The sequence below is a fragment of the Lactuca saligna genome, chromosome 1, assembly GCF_052625555.1.
Source record: "Lactuca saligna cultivar CGN05327 chromosome 1, ASM5262555v1, whole genome shotgun sequence".
Taxonomy (NCBI): domain Eukaryota; kingdom Viridiplantae; phylum Streptophyta; class Magnoliopsida; order Asterales; family Asteraceae; genus Lactuca; species Lactuca saligna.
The window spans coordinates 33574407-33597360 of record NC_136417.1 but is presented as its reverse complement, the minus strand read 5'-3'; the positions used below and the strand labels follow the sequence as shown (position 1 = coordinate 33597360).

General features: G+C 30.3%; 1 protein-coding gene across 1 annotated transcript; it reads right to left on the bottom strand.

Annotated features, from left to right (window-relative positions):
• Positions 1–163: 163 nt before the first annotated feature.
• On the bottom strand, positions 164–22672 carry LOC145004607 (uncharacterized). The gene is made up of 15 exons (XM_078963566.1): positions 22489–22672; positions 17330–17343; positions 12634–12878; positions 12172–12520; positions 7005–7611; positions 6881–6921; positions 6709–6777; positions 6522–6622; positions 6338–6416; positions 6152–6250; positions 6000–6068; positions 5728–5777; positions 5561–5642; positions 431–525; positions 164–331 (listed from the first exon to the last, which is right to left on the bottom strand). Exons 1-15 carry the CDS (start codon positions 22670–22672, stop codon positions 235–237), a joined length of 2181 nt encoding a protein of 726 aa, XP_078819692.1. The 3' UTR covers positions 164–234.
• Between the last annotated feature and the right edge of the window lie 282 nt (positions 22673–22954).

The window sequence follows — 22954 nt, the reverse complement described above, 5'->3', positions numbered from 1 at the left end:
GTTATCAAAAAGTGGATGCCCATAGCTGACAGGGTATCAACTATCAATCTTGTCTTTATTCCATCGAATTTTCTTAATTCCACGTTCAAGATTTGTTTTTTAACCTATTCGGTATTCTCACAAAGGTATATAGTTAACTTAAAAAACAAAATATCAGATCATCTACTTGTGGAAAATATGAATTTTGTATGGAAAAAAGGGTGGAAACCAACAAGAATGCACACGTGTGTTGTTTTAGGATTCCTTTCTCCTACGTTCAACCAAAATCTTCTTCTGCAAATCTTTAAGCTTATCTAGTATTTCTTGGAATGTTGGTCGGGATTGCGGTTCACTGAAAAATAAAAAGACGAAATTGCCCATCATTAGTAGAATAGAGGGTATTTTAGACATTTTAGTAATAGTCAACATTTTTCATGAGAAAGAGGCCAACCTGCACCAACAGCTTTGGATAAGTGAAGCCCACAGTGGATCCACGTCTTTTGGAATCTCTAGTCGTCGATTCATGAACCCTACTGCTCCAATAACCTATTAAGAAGTATCATAATTAAGTAAAATTTGCAGTTTGCATTTATCTTTATAATGATCACTGGATTTACATTTGTACAAGTATCATACACACAAAAGACGAAAACTATATAGAATTCGGGAGTAAAATTTAAACTTGATAAACTATTTATAATTACTTTTTCAAAAAACAATGCAAATTTAACCAATAAAAAAACTTTAAAAATTAAATATGGTGTCTAAATGGAAAATTGGGGTCTCTTTTTAGCCAACCACTTAAACAATTTACAAATTGGTTTTGCTTTTAGAAACCACGATGTTTGACATCCAGAGTCAAGCAAAGCTAGATATTTTGACTTTTGAGGTCAAACAAACAACTTTTAATCTTTAAACTTGATATAAAACTTATCTTTTTGTGAAGGCATAGAATTAGGGTAGGGTATAGAGTATTTTGACATAGTCTAAGGTTTAGTTTCATTTTTTCTTTACTTATTTACTATTTTTTTTTTTATTAGTTCTTTCTCTAGAGATGCACTTTATTTGGAGATTTATATAAGGCTATCGAGTTTTTGACTATAATAGGGTGAGTTAAAAAAATATTTATCATTTTAGTGTATTTTTAAAAATATTTCTTTTTGAAACCAGTACTCTTAGAAATATTTATCAGTATTTCTTTTCATTTTTCTTACTTTCAATTTTCTTTAATGTTTTTTTTTTAAATATTTTAAATATCTGATTTTCTCCATTTCTCTATTGTTTCACATTTTTACTGTTTATTTATTTCTTTCTTTAAATCAATATTTATTTCAGTATTTTAACCCTTTTTTACTGTTTTTTTTTAAATGACAGTTTTATTTATTATTATTATTATTATTATTATTATTATTATTATTATTATTATTATTATTATTATTATTATTAGTTACAAAAAGAAAAACTCAAATTAGACTCCACTCCCTCGCTCCATTATAAAATAGAATACACTAATATATTCTATTATCTTGTATTTTTTGTTTATTTATTGTTTTATTCCATTCATCCAAATAAACCATTAAAATTAATTTTTATTTGTTTTATATAATTCAGAGTTATGGATTCTTCTTTTGGATAAAACACTAAATTATGCAACTAGTTACTATATTTTATTTTACTAATTTTATAACAAATTATTTTTCTAATCGATTTCTACAATCATGTTGAATTTGCTACCATTTTTTTTTTACCATATTGATTGCATATTTGCAAATTAAAATATTATTATATATAGTTTCCTTACATGAAAAAAAATGATTAGGCCTCTCCTTTTCCTTCCATTTGAACCGGTATTCAATATTAAATGCCATATTTTTGTTGTTTAATGCAAACTACATAAAAATAAATCAATTATTTATTTGACTAATTGATGAGGGGATAGAGAAGGTTAGTTGATGAACTCACACCGATCATTCTTTTGTATCATTTCAAGTTAAATTGATGTTTTCTAAGAGAGCTTTTAGGGTATAGGGTTTAGGGAATAGAGGATGAGGGCTTGCTAAAATGATTCAACCTTTGATAATGTTTTCCTGTACAGTACAAAAACCCCTCTTCCCAAGCATAATTTTGTTACTGTTTAATAATTGAGCCGTCACAAAGACTTTGAGTTTTTATTTTTACAAGTATTCAATGCACATGAAATTGTGTAGAAGAAATTAATGGAGCAGATTTTTATTTTATTTTTTATTTTTTTCATTTATGTTGTTCCATGTTCCTTGTTTGCCCTAACTTCTTGGCTGCCTTTCCCTCTGCTGCTGTTACCGCCTTTCCTAGGGAATTTTCTGATCATTCCCCGATCATTCTCCGCACCTCGCTTTTATGCTTCGGCCCTCCGCCTTTTAGGTTCTTTAATTCATGGTGTTTTAGAGATGGTTTCGACAATGTTGTTATTCAGGCGTGGAATAGTTTCTCGGGTGAAGGCGTGCCTGATAGATACTTAGCTAACAAATTGAAATGGGTTAAAGAGGCCATTCGTGGTTGGAGGAGGGTGGAGTTCGAAAAAGAAAATAAGGTGTTACGTGAACTTAAATACAAGGTTAATGATCTTGAGCTTCAAGCGGAATCTAGATGCTTAAATGAATTTGAATTGAGGGAAAGAAGATCGTGCAAGCAGCGCATTTTGGAGTTGGAAAAGATGGCTAAGATTGATTTAATGCAGAAAACTAAGATAAAGTGGGTGCGAGAGGGAGACGAGAATACTTCCTTTTTTCACGCGTCTCTTAAAACCAAAAACAGGAGGAAAAACATTCATGGGCTAATGGTCAATGGAATTTGGATGACTGACATTGATTCTATTAAGCGAGAGACGATGGACTTCTTTAGTAATAAATTCAAAGAAACTTGTCGTGATCGCCCTGCACTAATCAACGGGAATTTCAAGATGCTTTATGAGGAAGATAGGTGTGCACTTGATGTGCCTATTGATCTCACGGAAGTCAAGGATGCTATTTGGAAATGTGGGAGCGAGAAGGCGCCCGGACCTGACGGATTCACGTTTAAATTTTTTAAACGGTTTTGGTCTCTCATGCAAGACGATATCATGCGCTTGGTGAAACATTTCGAGTCTTTCGGTTTCTTTTCTCGTGGTTGCAACTCCTCTTTCATTTCCCTCCTTCCTAAAGTGAAGGATCCTCTCTCCCTCGTTGATTTCCGCCTCATCAGCCTCATCGGCAGCTTATATAAAATTGTGGCTAAAATTCTCGCTTCCAGAATAAAAAAAAGTGATTGGTAAGGTGGTTGACGATGTTCAAACTGCTTTCATTGAGGGATGAAATATTTTAGATGGGCCGATGATCATAAACGAGATCTGTACATGGGCGAAAAAAGTCAAACACAAGACTTTTCTTCTTAAGGTGGACTTCGACAAGGCTTTTGATTCTATCAATTGGGGGTATTTGGAGTCCGTTATGGTGCAAATGGGGTTCGGATCGATATGGCTGAAGTGGGTCAAGGGATGTCTTTCCTCCGCAAGGGCTTCCGTTCTCCTTAACGAGTCTGCTACAAAGGAGTTTCCGTTATCCAAAGGCGTTAGGCAAGGTGATCCTCTATCGCCTTTCTTATTTATAATTGCAATGGAGGGTCTCAACGTGGCGGTGAAGTCGGCTTGCCAGAAATCGTTGTTTTGTGGCATTAAAATCCCCAAAGATGGTCCTTCTATTTCTCAATTATTTTATGCAGACGATGCGATTTTTGTGGGCGATTGGTCTAGTATGAATTTTTGCAATATTGCTAGAATCTTGAGATGTTTTCATGCAACTTTGGGGTTAAAGGTCAACTTTCATAAGTCCAAAGTTTATGGTATATGAGTTACGGATAGGGAAATTGTCTCTTGTGCTCGGATTTTAAGTTGTGATGCGGCTTCCTTCCCTTTCAATTTTTTGGGTGTCACAGTGGGAGTGAATATGAAATTAAAACGAAATTGGTATCCGGTTATTGATTGGGTGCAAAATCGGCTTAACTCATGGAAAGCTAAGATCCTTTCATTTGGCGGTCGGCTTTCTTTGGTTAAATCTGTTCTTGGTAGCCTTCCTTTATATTTTTTCTCTATTTTCAAAGCCACTATCTCTATTATTGAAAAGTTGGAAAAAATTAGGCGTCAATTTCTTTGGGGAGGCAGCGACAACAAACATAAGATTTGTTGGGTGTCTTGGAGTTGCGCTCTTGGACCAAAGGAAAAGGGTGGACTTGGTATTGGGTCTCTTCGATCCTTGAATCTATCGCTTCTTACCAAATGGCTTTGGAGATTCAAGAATCAACCGAATGCACTATGGAGACAGGTGGTCAGTGGTATTCATAACTTGAGCAGGAAACCGATTCATCACCTTGCTAAGAAGTCCCTCACTGGCATATGGTCTGAGATATCTCAGGTGGTGAACAACCTGGAGAGTGAAGGGATTAATTTTAATTCTGTTTTTGGAGTTAAGATTATGGTTGAATCTAATACGTTATTTTGGCTTGAAGATCGGGAGGGGGGGGGGGGGGGGGGGGTGGCTCGTTTGACTCTCGATTTCCTAGCCTTTCGATCCTTGACAAGAAAAAGTCATGTTTCGTTTCGGAGCGTATTCTCCCAAATGAGTTCAAATGGGCCTGGAAGAGGAATCCTTCAAGTGATCAGGAACTGGCGGATATGAATTCCCTTAGCGGGCTTATATTTAATGTGGTCACTTCTCATGGTTTGGACCGGTGGATTTCTTTGCTTTCCTGAGATGGGGTGTTTCATGTGCGTGAGCTTCGATGTCTTATTGATTCCAAGATAACCTCGCCTATGGTGAATCCCACTATCTGGTTTCACATTCCCCCCTTAAAAGTCATTTGCTTCGTTTGGACGGCTTGCATTGATCGGATTCCGACGGTGATAGCGTTGTCTAAAAGAGGTGTTCGTGATGGGACTAATTCCTGTCATCTATGTCATCTATGTTCCTCAGGGGTTGATGACACTGATCATTTATTCATGCGTTGCTCTTTTGCCGGAGATATTTGGAAATGGTTGTGCCATTGGTGCGATATTCCCTTTCGATCGTTCAATAACGTCTCGTCATTAGTGGAGTTTGCGGCTAATTGGGGTCATTGCCCAAAGAAAAAGAGAATTTTTCTGGTGATTGTTTATGGATTCCTATGGTGTATTTGGAAAGCGAGGAACGAAAAGTTGTTTAGATCTACTTGTGCTAATGCTCCTAAGGTGGTGGATAATATTCTTGCTTTGGTGTTTGATTGGGTTAAACATAGAGGGAAGTTTAATAATTGTAATTGGTATGTTTGGGTTTGTAATCCTTTTGACATTTTGTAGCTGTTTTGTTTATGTTTTTGCCCTGCCTTTGCCTCGTTAGGTTGTGGCTTTAATAAAATTCTCCGCCAGTTCAAAAAAAAAAAAAGAGTTTGATCAATTATGAACTTTTGATTATTTTTGGTTTGCTAAAACTTGGAATACAACACATTTACATATCTTTTAGGTTTTTAGAATGTTCAATCTTGAAAGTCAAAGAAACAGTATTGAATTTAATACTTGAGAATAGCGTATATATACCTGCATTGGGTTAAGATCATCCCAAGGAATCTTCTCGGTGGTAATTTCCCACAATACAACACCATAGCTGTAGACATCAGACCTAAAGATTGACAACAAACAAACCAAATATTAGATTCCAAAATTCATGAAAAAGATATTTTCTTTTTCCTCGTACACAAACTTACTTTTCATCTGCTTGCTCGTTACGTAGAATTTCTGGAGCCATCCATTGAGGCTACAAAAAGGAACAAGAAATCAGTCAACACAATGAAGTCAAACCTAGCTATAGCCCTTTCATTTGACTCAAAGTTGAATCTTATTTCTTGTTTATTGTACCATTTGAGTCATTATAATAACTTTGCATTCTGTGGTTCCTATTTGTTGGGTGCGAGAAAAAGAAAAGAAAGATTTATTTTTGGAACAAAGGAGCATAAATTAAGAAATAGCATTGCAATACCGTTCCTTTCCCTGACTTTGTTTTGAGGTACGTGTGATGCTTGATACGAGAGAGACCAAAGTCACCAACCTATAATATCATATTAATTATTAGTATTAAAAAAACTTGGACAGAAGCCACATGAGTACGAAGGATAATCCAATCATATATACCTTCACAGTCCAATTCTTATCAACAAGAAGATTTGAAGACTTCAAATCACGGTGAATAATCGGTGGGTTACAATGATGAAGATAATTCATGCCTCGTGCCTTGAAAGAATCACTTATAAGAACACAACCAACTCAAAAGAAAAAAAAATCCGAATATAAAGGATAACTAATTAGCATGTTACTTACAATATCCATGGCCATATGGAGACGACGTTTCCAATCTAATCGGGTTGTGTTTCGCTGAAGTACCCGAAACAAACTTCCACTACATAGTGATATATATTATTAAATTGAGATTATTTATTATATGTTTGCAAACATTTTAACAAGAAAAGAAACATCACAATTTTTATTGGATTAAAGAACCAACCGAGGAAGGAACTCTGTGACAATGCATAGATGTGGAGTTGATGTCACAGCACCCATGAAGAGCAAAATATTTGGATGTCGAAGCTTTTTCATGAGAGATACCTTCAAAAAATATACAAAAACAGTTGGATGCAAAAAGAGAAGCATAAAAAAGGAGTTAATTATGTGTGATGAACTCAAAAAATTACCTCCTGTTTAAATGATACTATCAACTCCTCTGGGTATTCTTGATAGACAAATAACTTAATCGCAACATCCTACATGTATAAATGCACAGTTAATAATCCTTATTTGTCCCTTTTTTACAAATAAAAGTGTTTGCATAAATCTTTTAAGAAGCGGGGAAGACGGAAAACGTACTGATCCATACCACAGTGCACGATATACAGTCCCACACGAGCCTGCCAAAAAATATGATAAATAAGAAAAAGTTACATTCGTAATACGATAGTTTGTCAAATTGACTAAAATACCCTCGGGGTACCTTGTCCAATCTGTTCTTGAGTTATCAAATCCTCCCACGAGATTTCATAATCAAGGCTGTCGGTTTCTCTTTCCACTTTGATGATGGCATTGCTTTTGATGCTTGCACCGCTACTTGAGCTACTTGTGCTGCTACTAACATGTAATGAAGAAGACCATAACCCTGAAGCCACGATTTTATTATTGGTATTTTCCCATAGTTGAAAGTCAAGTTTTGAGGAAGAACATGAGCTCGTTTGTAGACTAGGCTTGTGTTCTTCAATGATATCTAACCTTTGCCAACCAAAACGACCAAATATAGGATCAAAAGACTCTACTCTTTCGTCTCCTTCCCAAGGCCACACACTTCTTTTTCTACCCATCCATGCATCTGCTTTTGTAGTCAAAATCTTGCAGATCCCGGGTTTGTTTTCACTCTCATGACCATAATATACTGTGAGTTTTTTGGTAAAGTGCTCCTCTGTGGCCATGGAAGAATAAGCTCCAAATGGAGACTGAATATGCCCCGTTCGGGTACTTGCTTCACTATGATCACCCACGACATCATTCCCACCTTCATGATCAGTGTAGTTGTCTCTCCTCTTCATCTTCAACTTCACCTTTGAAGCCTGTTATAATGTTTTCAACGTGACAAGAATTAATCAAATAAACCTAATCATGTTTGTTGGTCTTAGAATTCAATTGTACCTAAAGTGACAATTCTTGAGTTGGTTATCTTAGATTTCTATCATGCTCACTTAACAAAGGCAAAATTTGATATATGTGGTATAAGCGACTTAAAACCAATTCTAGGGACAATATATATGTAAATATAGGAGAATCTAATTAGTATAAATTTGATTTTAATCTCATTACATAGATGATTAGTCTAAAAAAACTCAATAATTATCTTCATCGTTTTCTTCGTCATCTATGTTTTCACAACAAGGCCTTCATGTATGGGTATTTCGCGACACCTGTAAGGATGATGTGGTGTAGGAGTCCACGCGTGAACACAACCCCTTCGGCTTGTGAATGTGGCGTTGCATAGCCACCGACGGATTTAGTATATATCCCGGGATGCCCCTTAAAAAAAATTTCAATAGTGTAACTTTTACCGTATTTTATTTTCTTATTGTGTATTATGTGATTGTTTTTTTCGGGCATACCCCTTTACTTTAATCTTGGATCCGCCATTGAGTGTAGCCACTGCTACAGAGCTTGACGGAGGAGAAAGAACAACTTAAACAGTTTTTTGATCGCTGAGAGATTAAAAAGAAAAAAGTTTAAATATATTTTTTTTTATTATCAACCAACCGCAACATAAACCTATAAATATTATACATTATTTATCTAACTTTCACACAACCATTTTACAATTCTAGACATCCTACACAAACGCAATTGAAAGATGGACAAATTTTCATCTTCATCTTCATCTTCACCTGATAATATTGGTGATATGTTTTTCTCACATATTCCTTGAATCAGAAATCACCATATTGGGTTCAAAAACTAAAAGTTCAAATTTCATCAAGAAGACTAAAACCTAATAAACAAGGATTTTAACGCTACACACAAATTCTTAGTACATGATTACTTTGTTGATAATTGCTTTTACGACCATACAACATTCAAACACCGTTTCCATTTTAGTAGAAATTCATTCCTATGTATAGCTAAAGATTTGGAAGTCAATTAAAAATATTTTAATTGAGAAGGAATGCTAGAAGTGGACAGAGAAAGTTACACACATACACACACAATCTCTATCAAAGGCAATAAAATCATGACGATGAGGATGATACGATGAGATTGACAATAATGAGTAGTAGCTTTTATTCTGTAATGTTAAACTTTTAATTTTTATCGTCTTTTTTAAATTTTAGTTATTTAATTTAAAATTTTAACAATAGAATGTTGTATTTGTTTTAAATAATTTTAATTTAGTTTTAATTATGTAAGTATTTTATTTTTAATTTATATAATTTTAATTATGTAAATGTTTTATTTAAATGATAAAATGATGGAGATGATGTGAGTAGTGAGTATTTTCTAAGGTTTGTGGTGTGGTAGTGGAACTGAGGTGACAACACTTTTAGAGTAGGGATATAGTACCCGTTCCTCATACCCTTTTGGTGCATGTGAGCTCATTTAGTGTCTTTAGTGTTTTCTTGAAGAAGATGCTGGTCTTTGGTGCAAGAAGAGGAATTTTCCCATCCTAGTTTCTCCGCCCGTTTCATCTTTTGGAGCCTAAAGAGGTAAAAAGTCTCCACCTCTATGCTTATGCCTTGAGTCCATGAACTAGAATTGGCCTTTTGATTGGATTTTAGGCTTAGGGTTATAAATCTTGGCTTATTGAGTTGTCTAAATGGATAAAGTTGGAAACTTGATACATTAAGACCCCCGAGAGATTCAGATCTTTCATATCTGAGATTTGGGACTTTCATCGTAAAGGATTAAGGATTGAATGAGTGAGGCTATTAAGCTGAGTTTTACGGCACGATAACTAGGGTTTTACAGCGTGATTTTAGATCTGTCCAGACTATTTTGTCACCTAATGAATCACGACGTGACCATTATCTAGTCAAGGTGTAATTTCTATTGAATGTCGAGTTTCGTTGACCGTTGACTTTTGACGGTCAAACTGAGGGTTTTAAGTAATAGATTAACGTCTGACTCCTATCAGGTTAGGAGGTTCGTATAGATATTCTAGCAGGTCGTTGAGTGTTGATCTTTCAGCTTGTTGATTCAGGGGATTTTCTCATTATACTACGTGTGACAGTATATGTCCTTGTATGCTAAGATATATGTATTGTCAGGTTATGCTTGTAGATGTAGATTGGTTAGTCTCTTGTGGGATATATGTTTGTTATATGACGCTTTCATGTGGTTATTTGGGAGTTGATGAAAAGATCAACTAAGTGTTGTGAGTCTAGATACTTATGTATGGGAGTTAACGACAAGACCAACTTAAGTGTTGTGAGACTAGATACTCGTATCTAGGAGTTGATGACAAGATCAACTTAAATGTTGTGAGACTAGATACTCAACTTGGTTGTATGATTGTATGTATATTGTTGTATATGAAATTTTTGGGGAACTCACTAAACTTTGATTTACAGTTATAGATTAAATGTTTCAGGTACTTCAGTTGATCGTGGGAAGGCAAAGGCATGATTGTACAAACTCATCAACAACTTTCATGTTTGAGATTCCACATTGTTTTATGCTACTCTAATTTTTGGGATTATGACTTATTGAACAAATGGTTTTATGAAAATGGTTTTTTATCTTACTTAAAAATTGAAAATTCTGTTGTGAAAATTGGTATGTTACATGAACTCGGGTAGTTGTCTTCCCTTTCTAGTCCTAGATCCGAGTTACTAGCTTTAGAGGGGTACCATAATTCTTCTGAAGAATCCATTAATGAAGAGTCTCCATACACAATCTATTTCTTGCTTGCGTTTTACATTCATTCGAAGCAAGCTGGGTGTTCGATCTTTATTTCAATTTCAGATTGATCCATTTAGACATAAATTTTCACTTGGAACAACTGTACGGAGGGACATGACCACTTTGGAAGAGGTTCGATCAAGCTTGCACCCTAAAAAACTACAACACAAAGCACCAAACAACCTTATGGAATGTATTTGTAAAGCAGTATCAGTTTGATCTCCTGGACTCGAGGAAAAAGGTAAAGGAAAATATAGAAGAGGAACATCAAGGTCACAAGGTAGAAAATCGAATAAGCAATATGTGTGTCATAGATGTGGAAAAATTAGGCTATGGAAGAATGTGTGCGCAAAGAACAAGGGAAAAATGTCGAATGCAAACGTTGTGAAAGAATTTTCGAACGTAGAAAAAGATTTGGTTCTTGTTGCTTCCGATTGTACCTTTGGGAGATCTGTTTCATGTCTCTTAGAGGTTTTTCTTGCAGTGTCCATTTGTACATTTTCAAGTTTATATGTTGTCATGAACAAATGAGAATTAATCATACACACAAAGACATTATTTAATGCGGCTCGGTCAATATAACATATGTCAACATGCAGGAAAGAGTATTATTCTCATGATCTTGAAAATGATAATACAATGAAACCCTAGTTACCAACATAATATATATACAAAGTACAAAATGTAACCCTAAATAGAACAAGGCCAGGCCCAACTACATATATCTACAAGTCCTTATTCGAGTGTAGTGGGGAAGTCTTACGTGCGTTATAGTTTGTACAAGGTTGAATACTGCACACTCAGTAATTGTAGTATCATAGTATATGGCGCATGTAGGCAAGGAACATTGGCTAGCGGTCAGAAAAACATTTCGGTACTTGAAAGTCACATCTAATGTGGGTCCTATCTATGGAGGAGTTTGGGGTTGTGTGATCTATACCGAATAAAGTCATTAACCAATTATTTGTTTACAATAGGTAGCGATATCATGAGTTGCAAGGGAACGCTTCAACCTTATGTTACTCTATTGACTATCAACTACTCCGAGGAAATGGACTTAACAGAGGCAACAAAGGAGACAAATGGTTGAAGGGGTTGGTAAGTGTTCGTGGGGTTCGGAATTATCAAGCCTTGGCTTATTGCAATAGCATGACTGCTATTTGTTTGGATAACACCCACGTTTTCAACGAACAAACCATTATCTTTTAATTTCGTTTAAGACGCGAGTGACACATGATAACCGGACACACTTGTTAAATAAGTCGATCATAAAATGAAAATATTGACATTGCTTATTCCTAAACATCGATAATTGGAATTACAAGAAGGCTTACTTTGAAGTCAAGATGGAGAATTGTGGAACAAGCCACTTCAAACAAAGCCTAGGGGACCATATATGATAACTAAGGGAGAATCTAATTGCTACAAATTAGTCATAAAAAGTTGGTACTCATCTTCTTCCATTACCTTGTCATCTAGGTTTCACATCAATAAATAACCGAATCACAATCAATGAACATGTGTTTCAATCATTTGTGTGTGTTAATGTTTCCTATTAATCAATTAGCAATTTTCGTTTCTACATAACATGATAACTTCAAGGCAATGTTTAGTGAATCTACCCATAACTATTTGTTGGTTCTTGAATCTATTTGGACATAAAGTAATCTAATACCCTTACATGCATGGTCTTAAATCTCTATTTAGAAAAATTAATTGTAGGAAATGCTAACCAAATTCGATATCTTTGAGGCAATTGAAATCTGTAGAGGTTGTGGAGAATCAAAGCCAGGTTTGGCAGGCTTTCTTGCATGATACGGACGTGAATCACTCGATATACATAACCCCCCAATTATTCCTCTAATTTCATCACGGAATGGCGTATTAGTAGCAATAACCACAAATCGTTCCCCTTTCTTATTCTTTATAGGAAACTCCCCGGTCCAAGTCTCTCCCTTTAGTGATCGTTCTAGAAGATCATCACATAACGAAGCGTCCTTAGGTTCCACTAGAAGCTCGGTTGGTGTCTTCCCATAGACTTCATCAGGTGTAAAACCATAAAGATTTTCTGCACCCCGGCTCCTGCAAGAATCCCGTTCACCAAATATGTTAAAATTTATTAAACGCCTTTGATCTTCTTCATGTTTCACTTGAAATTCAAAACATTAAGAATTTAGTAGTAGCATATTTATTACCAGAAGATTATCCGAAAGTCAATATCATATATATGTAGAGCCTGACCCAGTGACTGCATTATATTAAAATATTGAGCTTCTGTTAGCTTCATAGCTAAAGGCTCAGGTTCTTTTAGGTTACCAGAAAGCATGAGTTTTGAGATTTTTTGTTTGAGTTGAGATTGACGTTTTTCCAGCTCCTGGATCTTTCTTAAAAGCTCCTCAGCTGATGGTGTTTTTGTGCTTTGCTCCATTTTCACACACCTCTACACAAAAAGACACACTGTGATTTGAGGATCAAGAAATTGGTTCTTTAAACCTCACGTTATAATTTTGGAGGCAGCCCAAATCAATAACTAACAAAAACCCAAGATTGATCACCGTGAGATATAAATCACCATCTTAAACCTATACATGTAGAAAAGTGTTCATTTTTATAAAATAGAAACACAACACCATAAAACACACATTACTGAACTAACTTCACACACAATAACACATCCTTTGATTAGTAAACATATCAATTGCTAGTTTCTTCAACGTTTACCCATCTTCTGGAGAAATCTTAAATCAAGAAATTACAGAAAAGTGAAGTTTAAACTTACAGACACACACATGTTCATAAGCGGAAATGGATATTTTGTTGATGCAGATGATTTTTATAAGATGCACTCTCTGATATGAACAACCAATTAACTAGGTTTTTTGTCCTTCTACCCTCTATCAGACGCAAAAAGAAGCCGAAATCCGTTTATATGTACCTTCATTAAGAGAATAATAAAAAAAAATTGTGTGTTTGTGACGCTTTGAGAGGTCTACAGACAAACCACCCCAAGCTCCTTCTCATTGTCTCCCAAAAATGTTTTATACTTGAACTTCTATATACGTGTCGGTTTCTCTCTTTTTCGGAGTATTATATAATTGTTCATCCAAAACTACAACCGCCTAGACGTCTACATTTATACATTTATATTATATATAAGGTAATATTATATAGCAAAGTAATTATAATATTAATAGTTATTAAAATCAGTTGGTTTCTTAAACAAAACTAATATAGAATGGTATTTCATATCAAAAGGGTTTTTATATCATAGACAAACAATCCGTTATTTTTTTGAATGATAATTTTTGTTTTAAATTATATCCATAGAGTTAGAGGTAATAACATATTAAGAAATTAGTTTATAACCCGTGAAAATCACGTTTATAAAATTAGTTAAACTTTTATAGTAAAAATTCAAAGTTATTAATTAATTATTTTAAAAAATTATTAATTAAGATATTATTTTAATTATATAAAATTATAATCAATGATTTAAATAAATATGTGAAATTATATCACTTTGTAATTTGTATTAGTTTTATTTTAATGTTATTAATTTAATGTAGATAGAGTGGAAAATTTTGAATCTATGAAGAATCAATAGGTTGACAAATGAAAAATATTAATTAGGAGACATAATAGGGTGATATATGATAAAAGAAGAATAATATATGCATTAATTAGGAGACCTAATAAAGTGATATATATCAAAAGAAGAATAAAACTATTCTTTTATTAAAATAAAGAGATACTCTACAACCGACAAAAAAAAAACCCTAAAGTTTCAAAAACCAATGGTGTATATACACACACACACACGGGGTGTGGCCACGCAATGCGGCGACGCCAAAAAGTTCGTTAGGACGAATAATTTCTAAGCAGCAGACATTGAATACAAGGAGTTTTTGGTTATTTATGTGGATGTTTCGTTAGTATTTTTTTGTGCGTTCTATTTCGAAGATAGTTTCTTTTGGACGTTTCGTTTTAACTATTAGTTTTATTTACATGTTTCGTGTTGACAATAGTTTTTCATTTTTTTAATTCAGGCAAAATTTTCAAAGTTTGCTTTATTTACTTTTTTTTTAATTCTTTTATATGCTAGCTAATTTGTCAATATTAACAGTTAACACATTTTATTGTTAAAGATGATACAAATAAATTCAAACATATATAAATTATGTTGTTTTGTACTCTTGTCATTTAAGTTGGTAACGTTGGTATAGTTATTTCTATTTGGAAACTTAAATGCAAATTAAATTTCACATGAATATTATTATTTCATGATATTCTTTAAAAATTAAATATATCATTAAGTTATATTCTGTTTAAATGATATTTTATTACATTAAAAACAACTAAGTATATACTTGACGTTCTAATATAATTGGTGGTTTGTTTTACAAAAAAAAAAAAAAAAAAAACTAGTAATATAGACATTTTACTAAAAAAACTAATAATATAGACATCCTAAAGAATTGGAGATAAAAATTCCTTTAAATGAAAAAAAATAGAAAATAAAATTTTTAATAAAGTGTTTTATTGTGAAAGTCAAATAAACCTCAAAACTATTACCTAAAAATAGCTTACTTCACATAAAATAAATTCAACCAACTATTTCTAGTTCCCATAAAATTATTTATTTAGTTGTCATTATCTAGGAAATCGGATTAAACAAAAATGGGTCCTATCATAAACACACCAACCTACCATTCTCATACATTCTATTTTTTAAGATAACCATGCACACTTTAATTTAATAGCATATGAGCTTAATCATATTTACTAACTTTTATAATTGTTTTAAGAATTTCATTAACTTTATCATTTAATTATTATATTATTCATATCTACTAATTTTATTATTATTTTGAATTTTCTTTTTAAACTTATTTTTTACAAGATTAATAGAACAAAAACAATATAATATTTTTTTTGATAAAATAATAATAATAATAATAATAATAATAATAATAATAATAATAATAATAATAATAATAATAATAATAATAAAAGATATATTTAAAAAAATCCAACGACCGAAGGACAAAATATGTTTATTATTGTTATTATTACTATTATCATTTTTGAACTTTAAGATTAAGTTTAGAATAAAAAAAAAAGCTTATAAATACCATAGATTTATTTTCTTCTTAAAAAAAATATTTTCTTTGCTTTATATTTTTTGATTTGATATTTTTAGTCATATTTTTTTTTTCCAAAACAATTTATCAAATATGAAAGTTTTATCAATTTTTCTTTTTAAGATTGTTCTAAAAATAAAAAAAAAACTAAAGGATTTTCAGAGAAAATAAAAAATACTATGTGGGAAAAAAAAAATACAATATAAGATTGTTAATAATAATAACAATATACATGTTAATTTTTTATATCATAAAAAGGTGTCTGATTTTATTTTTTAGATACAATAAAATCTAAAAGTGTAGCAAATAAATTATATTAAATATAGTTTATAAAAATTATAATAATGCATTTGTTTATTTTTAAAAAGCTAGAAAAAGATCGTGTGTGTGTGTGTATATATATATATATATATATATATATATATATATATATATATATATATATATATATATATATATATATATATATATATATATATATATATATATATATATAGGGTTAGGTTCATGTGAGACGACCTAATTTTGTGAAACCGTGAGACGCATTTTTTTATTTTTTTTAGTTAATTCAAGTTCCGAAAATAATATTTAAAAAAAGAGTTTTTTGAATTTTCCATTTATTTTGCATTTTAAAATTATTTTTAGAATATGTACAGTGTAATATTCTATTTAGAATATTTCACGTATTTTTAAAAAAAATAGAATTCTTTTTTTATTTTTTTAGTTAGTTCAAGTTCCGAAAATAATATTTAAAAAAGAATTTTTAGATTTTTCCATTTATTTTGCATTTTAAAATTATTTTTTTGGATATGTCAGTGTAATATTCTATTTAGAATATTTCACGTATTTAAAAAAAAAAATAGGATTTTTTTTAATTTATTTTAGTTAATTCAAGTTCCGAAAATAATATTTAAAAAAAGAATTTTTGGATTTTTCAATTTATTTTGCATTTTAAAATTATTTTTAGATTTTGGTCTCACGATCTCACAAAATTAAAATGGTCTCAAATGAACCTGAACACACACACACACACACACACATATATATATATATATATATATATATATATATATATATATATATATATATATATATATATATATATATATAGTAATGGTTTCACAATAAACAAAAGAAGACAGGTAAGTTTAAAAACATTATGTGTAATGATTGTAGATAAAGAAAAAGTACTTCCCTAAACATACAGTTCAATAAATATTAATATTTTGATTGTTTGCAATATACAATATTCAATGTATTAAAAAAATACATTATATATATACTGGTTAGAATTTTGGAAAAACTTTTAGGCTTTTTATAACTACACTACAGTCTAATACACTCCATTCTAATGTTGACCTAATGATACAATTTAACTTAATTTTATTGGTCACTTTTTGGATTTTATAGCTATTTCCGGTCAGGCTTTAAGTTTTGTTCTATTTCCAAAGTGATAATGAAAAATAAATTTATTATTTTTCCAACATAATTTTGAAAAATGTGCTTGCAAAAAAGATGCTGTAACCATTGAATAAAATCAGAATGTGGCTTCTAACCACCACCAGCACCACAATCGGAGCATCATTACTACCATCAATGTCTATTCCGTCGGCGACTTATGTTGGCCGCCATCTTGAAAAAAATGAGATCAAGAGATAGAGAGATAGACAGAGAGAGTCGCTTGGTCTGGTAGCAACAAGATCGAGACGGAGAAAGAAAGAAAGATCGAGACCAAACGATGGCGACTTACCTCCGACGGCTTGCCTGAAAAAAATCAAATCGAAAAAGAAACAGACATAGATAGTCGCTTGGTGAGGAGTGGTCCGGTGAAGCGGTAGCTACAGTGGTATGGCGGCGACGGTCGTCCGATTCTGACTACTGATACAAATAAAAACTGAAAATTTTATGAAATTAAACTAGGGTTTTGAGTCAAATTGAGTAATCAATTAGGTTTTGGCTCATGGGCTCCATGGCACGGTACAACTTTTTAAGTTTTTCTTATAAATTTTAAGTTTTAATCATTTTATTTAAATAATTTGTTTTGCCTAACTTTAGTTTTTAATTAAAACAAACTAATCTAAAAGAAATATTTTTTTTGAGTCTTTCTAATAATTAATATTTTGTTAATAATAAAGTTAGTAATAATAATACACTAATTAAATAATAAACTTAATGTAATAATTAGATTAAATTATTGACAAACACAAATCAAATGATTAGCATAATAAATAATAGACTATTAGGGTAGAGTGTTTATAACATCACCCAAACTTTTATAAAAATAAGTGTTATAAAATCGGATACCAAACAAGTCATAATTAAAGGGGTAGTGTTAGAAAAAATAGGATATTAATAGGAGTACTTTAAATGTTCTTTAAATGAAAAAAAATAGAACACGAAATTATTAATAAAGGAATTGAAGAGTTGGAAGTTTTTTATTATGAAAGTCAAATAAACCTCAGAACTATGACCTAAATAATAATTTATGTAATTAAATGTTGATAAAATAAATTAAACCAATTATTTCTAGTTTCCATAAAATTATTTGTTGAGTTGTCATTGTCTAGGAAATCGGATTACACAATTGATTATGGAAAAGAAAAAAAAGGCAATGTTAGGTATTAAAAAAACAATGTTAGGTATTCAAACAAAGATACAATCGTGTTTGACACCAAGCTTTTGGAAGCGTTTGAGAGCTTGTAGCTTTTAACTTTTGACAAAACGCTCTAGTTTAAATAAAAAAAACTTCGTTTGACAGTACGAGCGTTTAACTTTTAGTTTAAACAAAACGCTCGAAATCTAAAAGCTACTTCATGTAGCGTTTAACAAAACACTACTAATCTTTTGAAATCAATTTCCATAATTACCCTTAAAAATATATTTATATATTTGTTTATTTTTAATCAATTGTCCTTTTATGTAATTTTATATATTTAGCTACTTTTACCAAATACTCATATAACAAATAAAAGAACAGCTTCATGCTTCCTGCTACCAGCTATTCGCTACATGCTACTCGTTACCCGCTATCAGCTACCTGCTAACCGCGAACCGCGAACCGCTTTCAGCTAATAGCTACTTTTGTCAAACACACACAATATGTCAGGGATTCAAACAAAAATATAGTAATACTTTCTTGTTTGAATTTTTAGAAACCAATAGATAATCAAACGACACAAGAGACGTAAGAGAAAGAGACATTTTATCTTTTTAAGAGATAAATGTTTTTGGAAAGACTTTATAGTAAAAAAAAATTGTAATTTTGTGTGACAGAGTAAACATATGCATGATGATCTTAATCTCTTTCTTACTATTGTTTGTCAGTATATCATTATATACTTATAAAGCTAGCATTTTTTCTTTCACCACATTCATTTAAAACTCCCATGACTATTCAATTTCTTTTTAATAATAATTATAATTTGGTTAATTATGTTAAATAAATATCAAATCTAAAGTATAATCATACATAAAATAAATTTCAATATTAAAATAATATATTTACTTCTACTTATAAAGTTATGTTTTTTAACTTTTAACATATAATATTTAATTTATTAGTTTCAATTTATTGTTGGATGTAAACTGTTATCATTTTAAAGATACAATTTTGAAAATTTTGTATAAAATACTTAAACTATTAATTTAAATATATAACATTACAATGTAAACTTAAATACAAATTTTAGTTTAACTTAAACAACCAAAGAACATTTTGTAAATAGTTAAAAGTGATAAATTGTAGTGTCTTTCTAATAATGATTATAAGTTGGTTAATAATGTTAAAAAATATCGAACCTAAAGTGTCATTATTAATAAACTAAATTTCAAGTTTAAAATAATATATTTACTTCTACTTATAAAGTTATGTCTTTAAAGTTTAACATATTATAATTAATTTATTAGATTTAATATATTGTTATATGTAAACCATTATCGGTTTAAAGCTACAACTTTTGAACAGTTTAGACAAAATATTTAAATTTTTAACTGTCGACTTAAATATAAATTTCATTTCCACTTAAAAAACCAAAGATGTTACCTTTAAAATCAAAAAATAATATTTGATTTTTCTAAATAATTATAATGATAGAATTTCAAACATTAAGCAAATAAATTTTTAAAAATTAATTAACAATAACAACTATAAATAACATTAAACCATATATTACATTTAATTTTATTCATGTATAACTCGCGGGTAGAAATTATTCAAACGATTGAGATTATGAAGTTATAATAAATGTATATATTATCATATAATTCAAAATAATAAATATATTATATAAATTTAGTATACGAATTATTATATTAAATTTAACAACAATGTTATTGTTATATTTAAAAAAACATATATTTATAAAGACTTCAACTATATTGGTGTCTCTACGCAAATGTGCCGACATTCGCCTAGTTATCATATAATATACTTTATATTCAGTTATATATGATTAAAATTTTCATTGCTTTTCAATGAAACGTTACACAATTTGTTTCAATATATATATTTCACTGTTTTTTATTGTATTATTTTAGAATTCAATATATGCTTATATAAGCGCTAAATATAACAATTATATACATTTATCTTGTTTTTCATCAAGGGATATTACTATTTATATTTATAAATATAAATTTATTCACAGTAAAAAAATCACTTTTAATAATAATCAAAGAATATTACTTTTTAATGTAAATATATAATTTTTCGTTATAAGCATATCAAACTAAGAATTTGAACCAACATAACTAATTTAAAAAACTTATACCCGTTCAAAAGGTTAAATAATAATACTTGAGATTTTCTAATATGTGTCCTAAGAACACATATAAAAAATATTAATTAATAACAAATATTAGTATAATTAAATATAAAATGCATTAATTATAAGGAATATTACCTTAATTAAATATGACACGCATTAATAATCTCCATAATAAATGTATTTTGAATTTAATTATGATAATATTTTTCATAATTAATACTTTTTATATATGCTCTTAGGGCACATATTAGAAAATCCCATAATACTTAAGTATAAATAGTGGTTATTTATTTCGTTTATTTATATCCCAAATAAAATTTATCTTCAGCAGAAAAAAAATCAAGATTTTACATTTCTATTATGGAATGGTATTATTATTAAGTACAGAAAAATAAATTTTCAAAATTTTCTATTATGGAATCGTGTTAATATTAACTATACCATCTTAACAATATCCACAACTGATCGGAACATACGATTCTTTATATATATATATATATATATATATATATATATATATATATATATATATATATATATATATATATATATATATATATATACTATCTTATAAAAGAAATCTAATTATTTCTAAAAATAGATTGATTATAATAATAATATTTTTTTAAGACGTTCAAATGATGAAGCTGATAGTACAAGTAACTATTAATAAAATAATATTAAATTTTAAACAAATTTTGAATTCAAATATTCATCATCAAATCTCCTTATATTTCTCAGCAATTTGATATTGTTCCCTAAAATCACGGAATTAATTCAAATTTTGAACCCTTTTAGATATCCTTAAATTTAGCATGTTGATTCAGATATCCCTCCAATCGTATATATAAAGCCCATCATTCAGGAACAAAAAATGACTTCATCTCCCAAATAACACCATAGTTTGATTAGTTTGTCTTCGACATGTACTTTTTTTGTAACATAACATTTTTATAGAGGAAACATATCACCGAAAAAATTTACACGCCCCGCCGCTTTGCGCGGGTACACTGCTAGTATATATATATATATATATATATATATATATATATATATATATATATATATATATATATATATATAGGGTTAGATTCATGTGAGACGGCCTAATTTTGTGAGACTGTGAGACGCATTTTATTTTTTATTTTTTTAGTTAATTCAAGTTCCGAAAATAATATTTAAAAAAAGAATTTTTCGATATTTCCATTTATTTTGCATTTTAAAATTATTTTTAGAATATGTACAGTGTAATATTCTATTTAGAATATTTCACGTATTTTAAAAAAAAAGGATTTTTTTTTTATTTTTTTTAGTTAATTCAAGTTCCGAAAATAATATTTAATTTTTTTTTTTTAGATTTTTCCATTTATTTTGCATTTTAAAATTATTTTTTAGAATATATCAGTGTAATATTCTATTTAGAATATTTCATGTATTTTAAAAAAAAAAGGATTTATTTATTTATTTTTGTTAATTCAAATTCCGAAAATAATATTTAAAAAAAGAATTTTTGGATTTTTCCATTTTTTTGCATTTTAAAATTATTTTTAGATTTGGTCTCACGGTTTCACAATATTAGAATGGTCTCACATGAACCTGAACCTATATATATATATATATATATATATATATATATATATATATATATATATATATATATATATATATATATATATATATATATATATTCTTTATTCCCTTATCAACAGTTGTGTATTTTTATTGGTCCAAATTTCTTTTATTAATTTAATCTCTCCATTTTTGTGCCTGAGTTTTTAAACATTTTCGTTTTCCCTTTTGGTTTATGAAACTTTATGAAGCTCTACCCCTGGCCTTCGTTTGAGAGCTGTACATGTGGGGATGTCGGGACATCCACAGTATGCGTGTTTCGACTTCAATACTCCATTGTTTATAACTTTGTATTATCCCACCGCTATTCCCTCATTCTTCCTATTCAGATGAACCGACAAAACCTGAAAACCCTCACCCCATTTACTGTCGGCGTCACCATCTTCTCTAACATGTACCATCTTCACCTTTCGCAATCACATGTCACGCATTCATCAGCTTCTCGATTTTCTCATCGACGTTGAAAACACTCAAATTGATTAGGGATTTCGGCTTGAAATCCTATCGCAATCACATGTCACGCATTCATCAGCTTCTCTAACATGATCTTCACTTTTTTGATTAGGGATTTCGGCTTGAAATTTATGTCGTGTGGTCTCCACCTTCTCCACCATCATATATGCAACCAGAAAGAGAAGCAGTATCTTCATGCGCACATCAGACCCGATGAGCCTCTTCCACCTACGTCGTCGCCCCATGTTCTACGTTCCAGTCGGCCCAGGTAATCGTTTGTCTTTCTCCCATAAGTTGCAAGTCTATTGAAAACAGATGGAATACGTTTCATGGCTTCGATTTTTATTTGGGAAGTTGATTAAATTGATCAGCCACATCATTGTGATAGCATAACATGATGAAACAAAAAAATTCGCTCAAATTTGAAGATACTTGCTAAAATTACGATCGAATAACTTATGATATGTGGAAACAATTATTCAAATTACGTACCGAAAGTTGTAAAGTGTTTGTGGTATGAATTTTGG